The 16,572-nt window shown below is 45.0% G+C and overlaps 1 protein-coding gene across 3 annotated transcripts; it reads left to right on the top strand.

Annotated features, from left to right (window-relative positions):
- Positions 1–8,812: 8,812 nt before the first annotated feature.
- LOC109733998 (uncharacterized) lies at positions 8,813–13,033 on the top strand. Of its 3 annotated transcripts, XM_073510646.1 has the most exons (7): positions 8,813–9,319; positions 9,680–10,537; positions 10,614–10,809; positions 11,011–12,162; positions 12,248–12,346; positions 12,423–12,491; positions 12,586–13,033. In XM_073510646.1, the coding sequence occupies exons 1-4, from the start codon at positions 9,308–9,310 to the stop codon at positions 11,022–11,024; spliced, it is 1,080 nt and encodes a 359-aa protein (XP_073366747.1). In that variant the 5' UTR covers positions 8,813–9,307; the 3' UTR covers positions 11,025–12,162; positions 12,248–12,346; positions 12,423–12,491; positions 12,586–13,033. The 3 variants fall into 2 exon arrangements, with proteins under 3 accessions (XP_073366747.1, XP_073366745.1, XP_073366746.1); XM_073510644.1 differs by having other exon boundaries at positions 10,614–12,162.
- The last annotated feature ends 3,539 nt before the right edge of the window (positions 13,034–16,572 follow it).

Here is a 16,572-nt window from a genome sequence, read left to right as displayed (position 1 = left end):
CGGAGATATGCTATGTCTCCGATTCCACAGACTACCTCCTTGCGTTTTGAGTCTGCATAACTCTTCTGCCTGGACTGAGCTACCTTTAGTCTATCTCGAATCAGCTTAAACTTCTCTTCTGACTCTTTAATCAAATCCAGTCCAAACAACTGACGGTCTCCAACTTCATCCCACATCAACGGTGTTCTGCACCTCCTTCCATACAAAGCTTCAAAAGGGGCCATCTTCAAACTGGTTGATAACTGTTGTTGTATGAGAACTCCGCGTAGGGTAAATTGTCGTCCCAACTAGATCCATAATCTAGTGCACAAGCTCTCAACATGTCCTCCAGAATCTGATTGACTCTCTCTGTTTGTCCATCTGTCTGCGGGTGAAAAGCTGTATTGAACTCTAGCCTGGTACCCAAAGTCTGGTGCAACTCGTGCCAAAACTTTGAGGTAAACTGCGTTCCTCTATCTAATACGATGGTCCTCAGAACTCCGTGCAGACATACGATCCTGGTCATATATATCTTGGCCAACTTTGCACTTGTATAGGTGGTCTTCACTGGGATAAAGTGAGCTACTTTAGTCAAACGATCCACTAATACCCAAATATAATCATATCCCAATCGGGTTGTGGGAAATCCGGTGATGAAATCCATGCCAAGCTTGTCCCACTTCCATTCGGGTATCGGCATAGGCTGCAGTAATCCTGCTGGCTTCTGATGTTCTGCCTTCACTCTCTGACATACATCACATACGGCCACATACTCGGCAATATCTTTCTTCATTCCAGTCCACCAGAAACGCTCCTTCAAATCCAAATACATCTTGGTGTTTCCGGGGTGTATTGAGTATGGCGAGTCATGAGCTACCTGAAGTATCAGCTTCCTGATCTTTGCATTATTGGGAACATATACACGGTCCTCGAACCACAAGGTGTCATGCTCATCCTCACGAAAACCCTTGGCTTTTCCTTTTCTCATTCTCTCCTTTATCTCCGCAATTTCTTTGTCATCCTTCTGAGCTTCTCGAATCTTTCCCAATAACGTTGACTGAACCTCCAATGCTGCAACAAAACCTCTAGGGACTATCTCGAAACGAAGCTCCCTGAGATCCTCGGCTAGCTCCTTTGGAAACCCTCCGCTCACAAGCGTATGGGCATAACTCTTCCGGCTCAAAGCGTCTGCTACTACATTGGCCTTGCCTGGATGATAGTGCAACTTCATATCATAATCCTTTATGAGCTCCAACCATCTCCTCTGCCTGAGGTTCAGCTCCTTCTGCGTGAAAATGTACTTCACACTCTTATGATCCATGTACACATCACAACGGTTTCCAATAAGAAAATGTCTCTAGGTGTTGAGTGCATGTACTACAGCTGCTAACTCCAAATCATGTGTAGCATAATTCAACTCATGCGGTCAAAGCTATCGTGAGGCATATGAAACAACCCTTCCGTCTGCATAAGTACTCTTCCAAGTCCTAAGCGAGATGCATCGCAATACACTTGGAAATCCTTGCGTATATCTGCAAAATCAGCACTGGGGCTGTAACCAAACGTTTCTTCAACTCCTGGAAACTTGCTTCACATTCTTCTGTCCATTTGAACTTAGTATCTTTCTTCAACAACGCCGTCATAGGCTTTGCAATCTTGGAAAAATTCTCAATGAATCTCCGATAGTATCCCGCGAGTCCAAGAAAACTACGGATCTCTCCAACTAAGGTGGGTGCCAACCACTCTGTGACTGACTGAACCTTGGTGGGATCCACTGCTATACCTTCTCCCGATATAACGTGTCCAAGAAATCCAACTTCCTTCAACCAAAACTCACACTTGCTGAACTTGGCATATAACTGATGTTCCCTGAGCTTCTCGAGAACTAAACGCAAATGCTCCTTGTATTCCTCTTCATTCTTCGAGTATACCAAAATATCATCAATGAACACCACAACAAACTTATCCAAGAACTCCATGAATACCTTGTTCATCATGCTCATGAAACAGGCAGGGGCGTTAGTCAATCCAAATGACATAACCGTATACTCATATAGCCCGTACCTTGTGGTGAAGGCGGTCTTAGGTATATCCTGTTCTCTGATCTTCAACTGGTGGTATCCTGAACGCAGATTGATCTTGGAGAATACTTTAGCTCCATGCAGCTAGTCAAACAGATCATTGATCATCGGCAGTGGGTACTTGTTCTTGATCGTCACTTCATTCAGCGCATGATAATCAACAACCATTCTTAATGGTCCATCCTTCTTCTCAACCAAGAGCACTGGGGCTCCCCATGGTGACGAGCTTCGTCGAATGTAACCTTTCTCCAATAACTCCTTAATCTGCTTCTTAATCTCCTCTAGATCATTTGCGGGCAGCCGGTATGGTCTCTTCGATATTGGTCCGGTGCCTGGCAATAACTCTATCAAAAACTCAATGTCTCGATCTGGCGGCATGCCTGGTAACTCCTCTGGAAATACATCTGGGTAATCCTTCACTACAGGCACTTCCTCCTGAACAACTCTTGAGAGAGAATTTACTTGGGTTCTCCTCGGCGCATGCTTGGATACATACTTGATCCTTTTTCCCTCCAGGGTGGTGAGTAGAATTGACCTACTAGCACAGTCAATGTTTCCTCCATACTTCGATAACCAATCCATTCCCAGTATCACATCCAATCCTTGTGACTCCAAAATTATTAGGTCTGAGGGGAAAACATGGCTACCAATGGTTAAGGGTATCCGATCGGACCATCGGCTGGCCATATACTCTGCACCTGGTGAGCTTACTAACCAGGGTGTCCTAAGGGCTACGGTGGGTAACTTAAACTTGTCCACAAATCCCCTTGATATGTATGAATGCGCTGCACCAGTATCAAATAGAACAAGAGCGGTAAACGACTTAACCAAAAACTTACCGATATCTGCATCTGGCTGCCCTTCAACCTCCTCCACGTTCACGTGGTTCACTTGTCCCCTGTTGAAAGGGTTGGGCTTCTTCCCAGCGCTTCCATTGCCATTTCCGTTCTTCAGGTCCGAACAATCATTGGCGTAGTGCCCAGTCTTCCCGCACTTGAAATAGGTAGTGTGACTTTGATCCTTCTTGGCGGGTGTGGCTGGGTTAGAGCGGTTCTGATTGCTGCCTGCTCCATTCCCGTTTCCATTCTTGGGGCCACTGTGGTTAGAGTACTTCCTCCATTGTGAGTGTGGCCTCCGTGGTTATGGGTAAATCCTCCCGAGTTCGGGGTGAAACGAGGCTTCTGCTAAGCTCCTGAATTGTACTTCCCCTGTCCATACTTCCTTTTGCGGCTCTCAATCTGCTGTTGCTTCCCTTCAATCATAAGAGCCCTGTCTACCAACTCCTGGTAGTTAGCGAATGTTGCTACCATCAACTGCATGCTCATCTCATCATTCAACCCTTCCATAAACTTCTCCTGCTTCGCGGCATCTGTAGCCACATCATCAGGGGCATAGCGAGCTAACTTACTAAACTCATCTATGTACTGAGCCACAGTACGGTTTCCCTGGCGTAAGTTGCGAAACTCACGCTTCTTCATGTTCATAGCTCCAGTTGAGACATGTGCAGTGCGGAATGCTTGCTGAAACTGATCCCAAGTGATATTGGCTATAGGGAAAGTGGTTGTGTAATTCTCCCACCATGAGGCTGCTGGTCCATCCAACTGATGTGCGGCAAAACGCACCTTCTCTGCATCTGTGCAACCTGCGGCGGTCAACTCCCTTCCAATCCTGCGTAGCCAGTCATCAGCAACTATTGGCTCGGTGCTACTGGAAAACACCGGTGGCTGCAAGCTCAAAAAGCGGGCTAAGTTGTCAACTGGAGGTGGTGGTGGCGGGTTGTTGTTGTTGCCTTGGTTCTGGACTAATATCTGAATCAAGGCATTCTGCTGCTGGATCAACTGAGTGATCTCAGGTGGGAAGACAAATCCGGTGTCACGTCTCGGAGGCATCTGATGGGTTTAGAGGGGAGAGATTAGAATAGATTGAGGTCTAGTGAGAAAACACTACCCATTTGCACATGAGCAAACACAATCATATCACACCAAATCAATTCACGCAAGGACATACAATCGGTCTAGAACTATCGTTACAAAAGTGCTCGGACTACTACTATATACATGGGGGAATACTACTAATCTTAGGGTGGTCATCTAGAAATTTTGATCGGTGGAAGACTCCATGATATCCGCTCCAGCTTCGTCTTCATAATCATCATCACTACCATCGGGGTCGGAGTCGGTGTCGTCGATGATGATGTAGTCCTCAGAACGAATTTCCTTGGGTTCATCGTCTTCTCCTCCTGGTGTGGGGTCTCCCATGAATATTCCTAGCTTGCTTGTCAGGTCGTCATTCTTCTCCACTAGTATTGCGATTTCCTCCTCATATCCGTTGCGTGCAGACTTGAGTTCCTCTTCTAGCTCCATGTTCCGGGGCATCGCCTTCTTCAAATCTATCATGCTTGCGCACATCTGGTTCTCCTGTCGACGAATGTGCTGATTTAACTCCTGGATGAAAGCTGCAATGGACCGGTCTCTCCTGGTGCTGATCATCTCCCATTGCTCATCTCGGTGCCCACATATCTGATAGATAGTGTCCGTCAGATCCTATTTGTAGACTTCTCCAATTCGTCCCATAGCAATGTGGGCTGCCATGCTCTTGCCTAGACTCCAGGTGGGTGCATCAAAGGAAAACTCTATGGGCTCAGTGACTGGCGTGAATGTCCTTCTTGGAACTTGAACTCGAATCATCCAACGCTCCTCTTCTGGTAAAGTGGCGGTGTAGGTCCCGGTGAAGCTTAGTATTCTGATGTTCAGGTACATAGTGACTTCCTTCAAGTGTCATCCAAAAGGTGTGTCTTCATCCGGTTGTGCAAACTTGTTCCTTGAGTCCGCCATCCTAAAGGGTAGAACATGGAGAGGGTCAGAAATGGGTAGAGAAGAGTGAGCTATGGCTCATCTTAGTGGCCGTGTCCTACATTCAACGTGTGCTCTGATACCATCTTGTAGCGATCCGACCTTAGACGGTCAAATCTCTGTGTTCAGTGTCATCCCTGGATCGGTAATGCTGACACACACAATACGAAGGATTTATAACAGAGTAGCAATCACACATTTATTACATCGAATGTCTTAAAAGAGAAGTTATTACAATAAATATGGCTTAAGGCCATCTAAATAAGATAACAACGGAAGGCTTGGAAGATAAAGTGAGTCCATCACCTCCAACGGCGTAGCTGAGTGAACGACAACGACCTATAGCACCTTACTTGTCGTCTGAAAAGTCTGCAACATGATATGTTGCAGCCCAAAAACGGGTCAGCACATGGAATATGCTGGCAATATAACACAGTAGAGCAATGAACAGATAAATGCTATCATGCTACCTCTTGAGCACTGCGTTGGTTTTTCCTTGAAGAGGAAAGGGTGATGCAGCAAAGTAGCGTAAGTATTTCCCTCAGTTTTTGAGAACCAAGGTATCAATCCAGTAGGAGGCTACGCGCGAGTCCCTCGTACCTACACAAAACAAATAACTCCTCGCAACCAACGCGATAAGGGGTTCTCAATCCCTTCACGGTCACTTACGAGAGTGAGATCTGATAGATATGATAGGATAATATTTTTGGTATTTTTGTGATAAAGATGCAAAGTAAAATAAAAGCAAAGTAAAAAGCAAAGGAAATAACTAAGTGTTGGAAGATTAATATGATGAAGATAGACTCGGGGGCCATAGATTTCACTAGTGGCTTCTCTCAAGAGCATAAGTATTTTACGGTGGGTGAACGAATTACTGTTGAGCAATTGAGAGAATTGAGCATAGTTATGAGAATATCTAGGTATGATCATGTATATAGGCATCACGTCCGAGACAAGTAGACCGACTCCTGCCTGCATCTACTACTATTACTCCACTCATCGACCGCTATCCAGCATGCATCTAGAGTATTAAGTTCATGAAAACAGAGTAACGCCTTAAGCAAGATGACATGATGTAGAGGGATAAATTCATGCAATATGATAAATACCCCATCTTGTTATCCTCGATGGCAACAATACAATACGTGCCTTGCTGCCCCTACTGTCACTGGGAAAGGACACCGCAAGATTGAACCCAAAGCTAAGCACTTCTCCCATTGCAAGAAAGATCAATCTAGTAGGCCAAACCAAACTGATAATTCGAAGAGATTTGCAAAGATAACCAATCATACATAAAAGAATTCAGAGAAGATTCAAATATTGTTCATAGATAATCTTGATCATAAACCCACAATTCATCGGTCTCAACAAACACACCGCAAAATGAACATTACATCGAATAGATCTCCACGAGAGAGGGGGAGAACATTGTATTGAGATCCAAAAAGAAAGAAGAAGCCATCTAGCTACTAACTATGGACCCAAAGGTCTGAGGTAAACTACTCACACTTCATTGGAGAGGCTATGGTGTTGATGTAGAAGCCCTCTGTGATGGATGCCCCCTACGGCGGAGCTCCGGAATAGGCCCCAAGATGTGATCTTGTGGGTACAGAAGGTTGCGGCGGTGATATTAGGTTTTTGGCTCCGTATCTGATCGTTTGGGGGTACGTAGGTATATATAGGAGGAAGGAGTACGTCGGTGGAGCAACAGGGGGCCCACGAGGGTGGAGGGCGCGCCCTGGGGGGGTGGGTGGGCGCGCCCTCCTACCTCGTGGACTCCTCTTTTGTTTCTTGATGTAGGGTCCAAGTCTCCTGGATCATATTCTTCCTAAAAATCACGTTCCCGAAGGTTTCATTCCGTCTGGACTCCGTTTGATATTCCTTTTTTGTGAAACTCTGAAATAGGCAAAAAACAGCAATTCTGGGCTGGGCCTCCGGTTAATAGGTTAGTCCCAAAAATAATATAAAAGTGGATAATAAAGCCCAATAATGTCCAAACCAGTAGATAATATAGCACGGAGCAATCAAAAATTATAGATACGTTGGAAGCGTATCATATCACTACATGCAAATATGGCTGGTGGAGGCTCTATGGTTATAATGTTTTGCGAAAAGCCAATTTTTCCCTACAACAGAGGAATATATTTTATTTAACTATCATGGTGGTTGAAACATTGAGAATGGTACCCCCATCTCAATCCCAATTAAAAGTGTACATTATCAACCCAACAAATTAATTTAGAGTGATGAGATCAAACCAATAATTCAAGTACCAGATACTCAAGTTGTCCATAATCGGGGACACGGCTAACCATGATTAGTTTGTACACTCTGCAGAGGTTCGCGCACTTTTCCCCACAAGACTCGATCTCCTCCGTTGGATTTCTCGCACTACATGGTGTTTGAGAAACGGATGACCGAGACACAGTTTTTCAGAAGCATTAACTCTAACCCCGGGAAGACAGTACCAACCTACATCCCCTACATCTGCTAGCCTACCACTCGAAGAGGTCACGCAACATACTCAACTATGATAGAGCCCATAATAGCTTGTGGCTGCACACGGAAGTTTCTAGCATGAATAATCTTATGATCCCTTTGAGCCTGGGTTGCGGACCATAGGAGGATCACACGGTATGACCCCGGGATCTCCTAGGACAACACTGGTATAACCCCAGGTGCCCTAAACCAACAATCCACCTAGATGTGTATTAAAGTTGCCACCTTAAGTTAAACCATTAAATAAACAACCTCACATCTGTCATGGATACACTCAAACCCAATCCACGTCTATGAGCATAGCATAGCAATACGAGCATAACGTAGAAGTGACTCCCAAGGGTTTGATAATAAAACGGGTAATAGGTTCTACCTCATCACCTACTTCCCAATACCCTGAAGTTAATCACATCCTAATCATGCAGTGTTTGATGATTTTCACTAATGCATAAAAACTGGGTATGAAAAGAGTATGATCAATGTGTTACTTGCCTTGCTGACGATCTACAAATTCTAGTGACTCGTAGTAGCACGCTTCGCACTCCGGGAATTCTATCGCAAACAAACAATAGCATACATAAGCACTCAAGCAAAGATGCACGGGTAAAACTCAAATAAGATGATATAACCAGAAAGTTCAACTGAAGAACTCCGGTTTGCAAAAAGAATAAAATCAAACGGAGCAACGAAACTCAAACTACGAAAGAAACAAGATCCGTTTACTAATCTGGACTAAAGTCAAATTTTACAGTACCAAAATCTTGTTCAAGTTGGTTAAACAAAAAGAAGGCTTCGAGGCGAAGATCTAGGCGCTTGTTTCACCTGATTTGGATAAACGAGCGAAAAGATAAACTAAATCGAAGATCAGGGCAGAAATCGCGATCGAAAATAATCGCGGGAAAAACCCAAAAAACGAGACGAACAGGCTAAAGAACGAACGTTCGCTGTCTGCGGCTAACTGATGAACAGCGTTCGTTAAAATGAACATACGGGCGAACGTCCGCTATTTAACTAAACCGAAGATAAACCGAACAAAAACCGATCTAAATAAAAAACGATCTAGGGTTTTTCTAAAAAACCCGGGGTTAACCGAAGTAAACCGACCGGTCAACGGCGGCGGGGTCAACGGCTAGATCCGACGCGGCGGCGGCGACTCCGGCGACGGTGGGCGGCGGCACGGCGATGGCGGCGGGAGGCGGCGACGCGAGCGGCTAGGGTTTCGGGGGCGCGCGGGCTGGCGGCGGTGACTTGGGCCTCGGGCGGCGGCTTTTAAAGCCGAGAGAATTCCTTATTTGGCCCATTCTTAAAATCTACTTCCCTTTTTTACCCTAAAAATTTTATTTTTCCTTTTTGACACCACAACTTCATTTTCTTCCTTCTTTGACACATCTGCCAGTTTTTGCCGTTAGCAACGTTAACTGTGACTGGAAATGTCGTTCTTACTCCTGCTAGGACACTGAAAAAAAACTGGTTGAGCGAACCGTCAGGCGCTGCGCTGGGTCAACCCCCCGATCCCCTCCCTACTCTCCTCGATTCCCCTTTCCCTCGATCCCTAACCCTAAAAAAATCGCGGATGGAGGAGGGCGTGGCCGATGCTGCTACTGGTGGCGGGATGGACAGCGCGGTGGAGGGCGTGGCCGACGCTGCGCCGGTCTCGGCCTCGTTCGGCCATGGTGGGGAAGCGACGGGCGGCCATGGCGGGGAGGCGACGGGCGTCCATGGCGGGGAGGCGAAGGGCGTCCATGGCGGGGAGGCGGAGGGAGTTCCAGGCGCGCCACTGGAGGACGTCCATGGCGGGGAGGCGGAGGGAGGTCCAGGTGCGGTGCCGGAGGGCGGCCAAGGCGGGGAGGCAAAGGGAGGTCCAGGTGCGACGGCCTCGGATGCAAGTGCTCCGGCATGGCTACAAGGGTAAGTGCCTGTTTTCTCTATGTTTGAGTATTTGCTACCATGATACGTCCTTGAACGAACAGATTACTTAGAGATGGATCCAAAATGCAACATATTTGCTTCACCTTCCTTGACATGATTTTTCTCAAAATGCAACACTATGTTCATATTAAAAAGTGTACTTGAGATGGATCGAAGATGCAACAGAGTAGTTAGAGATGGATATTTGTTGCTGCCAAATCTACAATGAAACAATAGACAAAGATTATGTTCATATAAAACAAATATGTTATATTGGATAATTTGTTTACACATGTCACATTTTTTATTTAAAACATGAAGTAAGTATGTTCATGCACAATTGATCTTTTGCTTTTACAGGATGGATCCAAATTCAACATATTTGCTGAAAATCAAATTGCTTGGCAACCCAAAAAAGCTAGGAAGGATATCAAATGCTTTTGTTATGATAAGGTTATTGATTCCGACTTAACAAATTATAAGGACTTGGTTGAATCAATCGTAGAGCAGTACTCGCCTCGCTATTTGGAAGTTGCACATGTTCAGTACTACGATCCTTTTCTTAAAATCTACCCAGAAGTAACATCTGACCAGGAATTGGTGTCTATGTTTGAGAAACTCTCTAAGACAAAGGTTGTGCACTTGTTTGTTGCATATTGTGATCCATCTGAACCATATGAGCCTATCACAGAGTGGCATATTGATGTGCATATCCAACCTAGCAACACAGAACAAGACGATGATGATTATCTTCGCAACCCAATACCTGAGAATGAACATGTTGGTGTTGATGAGGAAAATATTTATTTAGACGATGATGATTATGATAAATTAGATCCTCTTATCATGGTTCCCTGTTCCGTTAAAGAAAGGGACGAAGACTATGTTCCTGATCATGAGAGCGAGGATGAGAGCGTGGATGAGAGCGAGGATGAGAGCGATGAGGAAGTAGAGGAAGATGAGGAAGTGCACGAGGCAGAGCATGCACCACATTTAGAATATGATAAATTAGATCCCCCAATGACCGAAGGAAGAAAATATCCCAATATGGCAGAGTTTAAGTTGGCGCTTTCTCAACATGCAATCAAACATGAATTTGAGTTTAACACCGAGAAAAGTGCACCACATAGGTTCAGGGCTTATTGTTCAAGAAGGGATGAAAATAAGTGTCCATGGAGGATATATGCTTCTACAATGGAAGATGGGTGCACCGTAATGGTAATTTCTAACTTTACTCATGTGTGCTTAAATTGTTAAAAGATCTTTACTAATCATCTATGTTTGTCTTTTGTAGGTGAGAAAGAACTCTTGTGGTCATGATTGCTCAAGTACAAAAAGGAAAAAGAAGATAAAGAATGCAACCAAGTGGTGGATATGTGAGCACGTGAAGGATTGGCTAATTGATGATGCAACTCTAGGACCAAAGGCATTGCGAAAGAAGCTTAAAGAGCACCATGGAATCAACATCAAGTACAAGAGAGTATACATGGGTAAGCTGCTAGCCTTGAAGGAACTATATGGTGATTGGATACAAGCTTTGATAATTTGTATAGTTTTAAGGCACAAATTGAAAGGTGATGCCCCGGTAGCATAGTGATAATTGAGCACCACACAATAAAAGATAAAATCAGATTTAAGAGATTTTTTGTCGCTTTGAAGCCTTGCATCGACGGGTTCCTTAGTGGTTGCAGGCCATACTTGGTAGTAGATAGCACCTTCTTGACAGGCAGATTCAAGGGGCAACTGGCTAGTGCTACCGCCGTTGATGGCCATAGTTGGATGTATCCAGTTTGTATGGGTGTTTTTGATTCTGAAACTAATGAGAACTGGATCTGGTTCATGCAATTGGTTAGGCAAGCCATAGGATCCCCAAGGGGTTTAACCATATGCACAGACGCTGGGCAGCCAGTGATGATAGGTGTAAAAGAAGTGTTCCCAGAGGCTGAACATAGGGAATGTATGTTTCACTTGGTGTCCAACTTCAATAAGAAGTTTCATGGAAAGGTTTTTGATGACCACCTTTGGGCTGCTGCTTACTCATGGAACCCATATTTATTTGAGCAAAATTGGGTTGCAATGGACATAGCAAAGCCAGCGGCAGCTGCACTTAGGAAGTGGCACACTAGGTTGTGGTCTAGGTGTCAGTTCTCAACAATTTCCAAGGTGGATTATGTTACAAACAACTTGGCTGAGTGCTTCAATAATTGGATTAAGCATCACAAGTCCTTGAACTTGGACGACTTCTTTGATAAGCTTAGGCAATTGATTATGATCATGTGGAACCGAAGGAGAAAGGTAGCAAGAAAGTTAGTTGGGTTGATTCTTCCCCACATAATTAAGAAGTTGAATGCAAAGACCAGAGAATTAAACTTGGAGGTGGTTGAAAGCTCAGAAGAAGTTGCTGAAGTAACCGCATTGGGAGGCAGCGGCTTTAGGTTTGTGGTCAACTTGCTTGACAGGACATGTTCTTGTAGACAATGGGAAGTTTCTGGCCTTCCTTGCAAACATGGTCTAGCATTTATCACATCTCTTACCAATGCACGCATAGAGAACTATGTGGACTCGTGTTACTCCATTCACAAATTTAGAGCAGCTTATGACCAATTAATCCCTGCCATGGTTGACAAGAACCAGTGGCCTAAATCAGACCATGGATTCTTCATGTTTCCACCACTACTAAAAGCCACAGCGGGTAGGCCTAAAACTGAGAGGTATAAAGGCTGCAGTGAGAAGAAAAGAAAAAGCTGCCAACACTTATGCCCTATTTGCAAGGACTATGGGCATCATTGGCACAAACGCAAGAAGGGTAACCCAGATGACATTGCTGCTATTTTAGCTGTGAGGTAATGAATTTTATTGTATATTGCATCACTTGCATTTTTTTGGTAAAAACCATACATGTTAACTACTTTTTTGTTGCTCATGTAGAGGACCACCAAAGAAGAGGACAAAGACCACCAAATCAGCTCAATCATCAATTGTGCCTTGCGAGGATGATTCTCCATCAGCCATGCGTTTTCCGCCAAGGTTAGCAACAACCATGCTCATAATTAAATATAATTAATTGTGCCTTTGTGTTCTAAGTGCATTCTTCTCACCATAGCCAAATCTTGGAGAAAACAACCAAGCAAAAAGGGAAAGGTGGTAAATCTGGATCCGGAGGAGCAAAAAGGTAACCTATGGTAGTTTCGAAGTTGTAATGTTATGTTATGCATTGTTCTATTGTTAACTTGGGCTACCTGTATGTCATGTATGTGTATGTTTAGATCAAGAACACAACCCATTTGTGGCGAACATGATGTCGCCAAAAAGAAAACACATGTTGCTGTGAAGGTACATGCCAAAAGAAAAAGCAAAGAGGTTGCTGGAATTACTCCGCACCTTCCGATGGTGCCACTTGACAGCCCTGCAATGGGTACACGCAGCAAGAAATTCAACCCAGCTAGCCCTGCAATGAGCACACGAAGCAAAAGGAGACTTAGTTTGTGATTCTCATGTCATTACTTTCCGTATCATGTTTCATTTTGAAAACTGAGTTGTTTATGTGATATATGTGTGGACCTTGGCTCTTTACGTGCTATATGCGACCTGTTGTGAACCCTCTTTACGTGCTATATGCGACCTGTTGTGAACCTGGGCTATTATGTCATCTTTATGTGAACCTGGACTATTGTATGCCACTTTTATGTGAACCTGAATGTGTGTAGATGACCAGCTATGTGGGATGTTTGCATATATGTGAACCTGGAGCAATTATGTGTGTTTTTTGTGCATATGTGTACTGTACAGGGGATATGCCTCCAAAATACAAGGGAGGATCTGTCCAAATTTTCAATTGAAATTTGTGCATGTGTGTACTGTACTGTACAGGGGATAATTGCAGATTTTGTTTCATTTGGTAATATATTCCAGTTCATATTGCCACTGTTTTGACTTCCATTTTGGTCACAAAATACACCAGGGGTAAAATGGACTTTTCATGTTGTATTTAACGGTGTTAGTTGGCAAAACTGACGGAAATGTCATAGAGGGAACAAAATGAAGTTTGAGTGTCAGAAAAGGAAAGAAATCTTTTAGGGCCAAAAAGGGAACCAAAATTTGGGATGTTACAATCTATCCACACTGTCAGCAGTTCTTCTACGAGTAGCTGAAAGTAAATGTCGATGTCATTTTCAGGTTGCTTCGGGCCTTGGATAATCATTGACATCATAATGTATTTTTTCTTCATACACAACCAAGGAGCTAGGTTATATATGCATAGAAGCACTAGCCATGTGTTGTGATTGGTGCTCATATCGCCAAAATGATTCATCCCGTCAGTACACTCCCCGAGCCTTATACTTCTAGGATCCTTGGCAAAATTTTCAAACTTTTTGTTGATTAATTCCCACCGAGCCCCATCTTTCGGGTGCCTCATATACCTATCCGCAATTCGCTCATCATGATGCCACCACAACCTCTTTGCCTCTCCAGGGTTTGCAAACAAACGCCCCAACCTTGGAATTAAAGGCAAGTACCAAACAACCTTGAACGGGACTCCTGTCTTGATCTCGTCGTCCAATTTGTACTTGTCCTTTGCTCTCCTGCGCTTGTATCGTGCATGCTTGCATGTGGGACATGCACGATAATCTTTGTACTCACCACGGCACAATATACAATCATTCACACAAGCCTGTATCTTCTGTACTTCAAGTTCCAATGGGAAAACAATTTTCTTCGCTTCATTCGTGCTTCTGGGGAGCACATTATATTCCGGAAGAATATCTTTGAAAATACCTAAGTTCTCTGTGAAGCCCTTGTTTGATAGACCATTTGCTGCTTTAAATTCGGGAAGCGCCAGGGTGGCACTCAACCTGGAATATTTCTTTTGGCAACCTGGATACAAGTGTTTTGGCATATCCTTGTACCCAATCATATCCTTTTCTTTGCCCTCGAAATCTGCAATCATAGCAGCAAAATCTGGCATATCAAGATCGTCGTCATCTTCGTGGACGTCTTGGTTTTCCAGTGGGCGTTTCGGCTTTCCGGTGTTCCATTGGTAGCTTGACGCCTCTGTTGGGGAACGTAGCAGAAATTCAAAATTTTCTACGCATCACCAATATCAATCTATGGAATAACTAGCAATGAGAGAGAGGGGAGTGCATCTTCATACCCTTGAAGATCGCGATGCGGAAGCGTTGCAAGAACGCGGTCAGTGGAGTCGTACACGAAGCGATTCAGATCGCGGCCGAATCCGATCTAAGCACCGAACAACGGTGCCTCCGCGTTCAACACACATGCAGCCCGGTGACGTCTCCCGTGCCTTGATCCAGCATGGAGAGAGGGAGAGGTTGGGGAAGACTCCGTCCAGCAGCAGCACAACGGCATGGTGCTGATGGAGGAGCGTGGCACTCCAGCAGGGCTTCGCCAAGCACTGCGAGAGACGAGGAGGGAGAGGGGTAGGGCTGCGCCAAGACAGAGGGAGACTCATGTCTTCTGCAATCCCAAAACCTCCACTATTTATAGGAGGAGGGGAGGAGGGTGTGCCCCCTCTAGGGTTCCCACCCCTAGGGGAACGACAGCCCTAGATTAGATGGAGGGGGGCGGGGCGGCCAAGAGGGGGAGAGAGGGGGGCGCGCCCTAGGGTGGGCCTTAGGCCCATCTGCGCCTAGGGTTTCCCCCTTTCCCCTCCAAGCTGCGCCTTGGGCCCTAGTGGGAGGCGCACCAGCCCACTCAGGGGCTGGTCCCTTCCCAGTCTTGGCCCATGCAAGCCTCCGGGGCTGGTGGCCCCTCCCGGTGGACCCCCGGAACCCTCCGGTGGTCCCGGTACATTACCGGTGACGCCCAAAACTCTTCCGGTGGCCAAAACCTCACTTCCAATATATAATTCTTTACCTCCGGCCCATTCCGGAACTCCTCGTGACGTCCGGGATCTCATCCGGGACTCCGAACAACATTCGGTAACCACGTATATCTATTCCGTATAACCCTAGCGTCATCGAACCTTAAGTGTGTAGACCCTACGGGTTCGGGAACCATGCAGACATGACCGAGACGTTCTCCGGCCAATAACCAACAGCGGGATCTGGATACCCATGTTGGCTCCCACATGTTCCACGATGATCTCATCGGATGAACCACGATGTCGGGGATTCAATCAATCCCGTATACAATTCCCTTTGTCAATCGGTATGTTACTTGCCCGAGATTCGATCGCCGGTATCCCAATACCTCGTTCAATCTCGTTACCGGCAAGTCACTTTACTCGTTCCATAATGCATGATCCCGCGACTAACTACTTAGTCACATTGAGCTCATTATGATGATGCATTACCGATTGGGCCTAGAGATACCTCTCCGTCATACGGAGTGACAAATCCCGGTCTCGATTCGTGCCAACCCAACAAACACTTTCGGAGATACCTGTAGTGTACCTTTATAGCCACCCAGTTACGTTGTGACGTTTGGTACACCCAAAGCATTCCTACGGTATCCGGGAGTTTGCACAATCTCATGGTCTAAGGAAATGATACTTGACATTAGAAAAGCTCTAGCAAACGAACTACACGATCTTGTGTTATGCTTAGGATTGGGTCTTGTCCATCACATCATTCTCCCAATGATGTGATCCCGTTATCAATGACATCCAATGTCCATGGTCAGGAAACCATAACCATCTATTGATCAACGAGCTAGTCAACTAGAGGCTTACTAGGGGACATGTTGTGGTCTATGTATTCACACATGTATTACGGTTTCCAGTTAATACAATTATAGCATGAACAATAGACAATTATCATGAACAAGGAAATACAATAATAACCATTTTATTATTGCCTCTAGGGCATATTTCCAATAGTCTCCCACTTGCACTAGTGTCAATAATCTAGTTCACATCACTACGTGATTGTAATGAATCCAACACCCATGGGGTTTGTTCATATCTCGCTTGTGAGAGAGGTTATTAGTCAACGGGTCTGAACCTTTCAGATCCGTGTGTGCTTTACAAATCTCTATGTCATCTTGTAGATGCAGCTACCACGCGCTACTTGGAGCTATTCCAAATAACTGCTCTACTATACGAATCCGGTTTACTACTCAGAGTCATCCGGATTAGTGTTAAAGTTTGTATCGATGTAACCCTTTACGACGAACTCTTTTACCACCTCCATAATCGAGAAAATTCCTTAGTCCACTAGTTACTAAGGATAAGTTCGACCGCTGTCATGTGATCCATTCCTGGATCACTATTGTACCCCTTGACTAACTCATGG

Source organism: Aegilops tauschii, chromosome 3 (assembly GCF_002575655.3).
Source record: "Aegilops tauschii subsp. strangulata cultivar AL8/78 chromosome 3, Aet v6.0, whole genome shotgun sequence".
Lineage (NCBI taxonomy): Eukaryota > Viridiplantae > Streptophyta > Magnoliopsida > Poales > Poaceae > Aegilops > Aegilops tauschii.
This window is presented reverse-complemented; position numbering and strand designations above follow the sequence as displayed.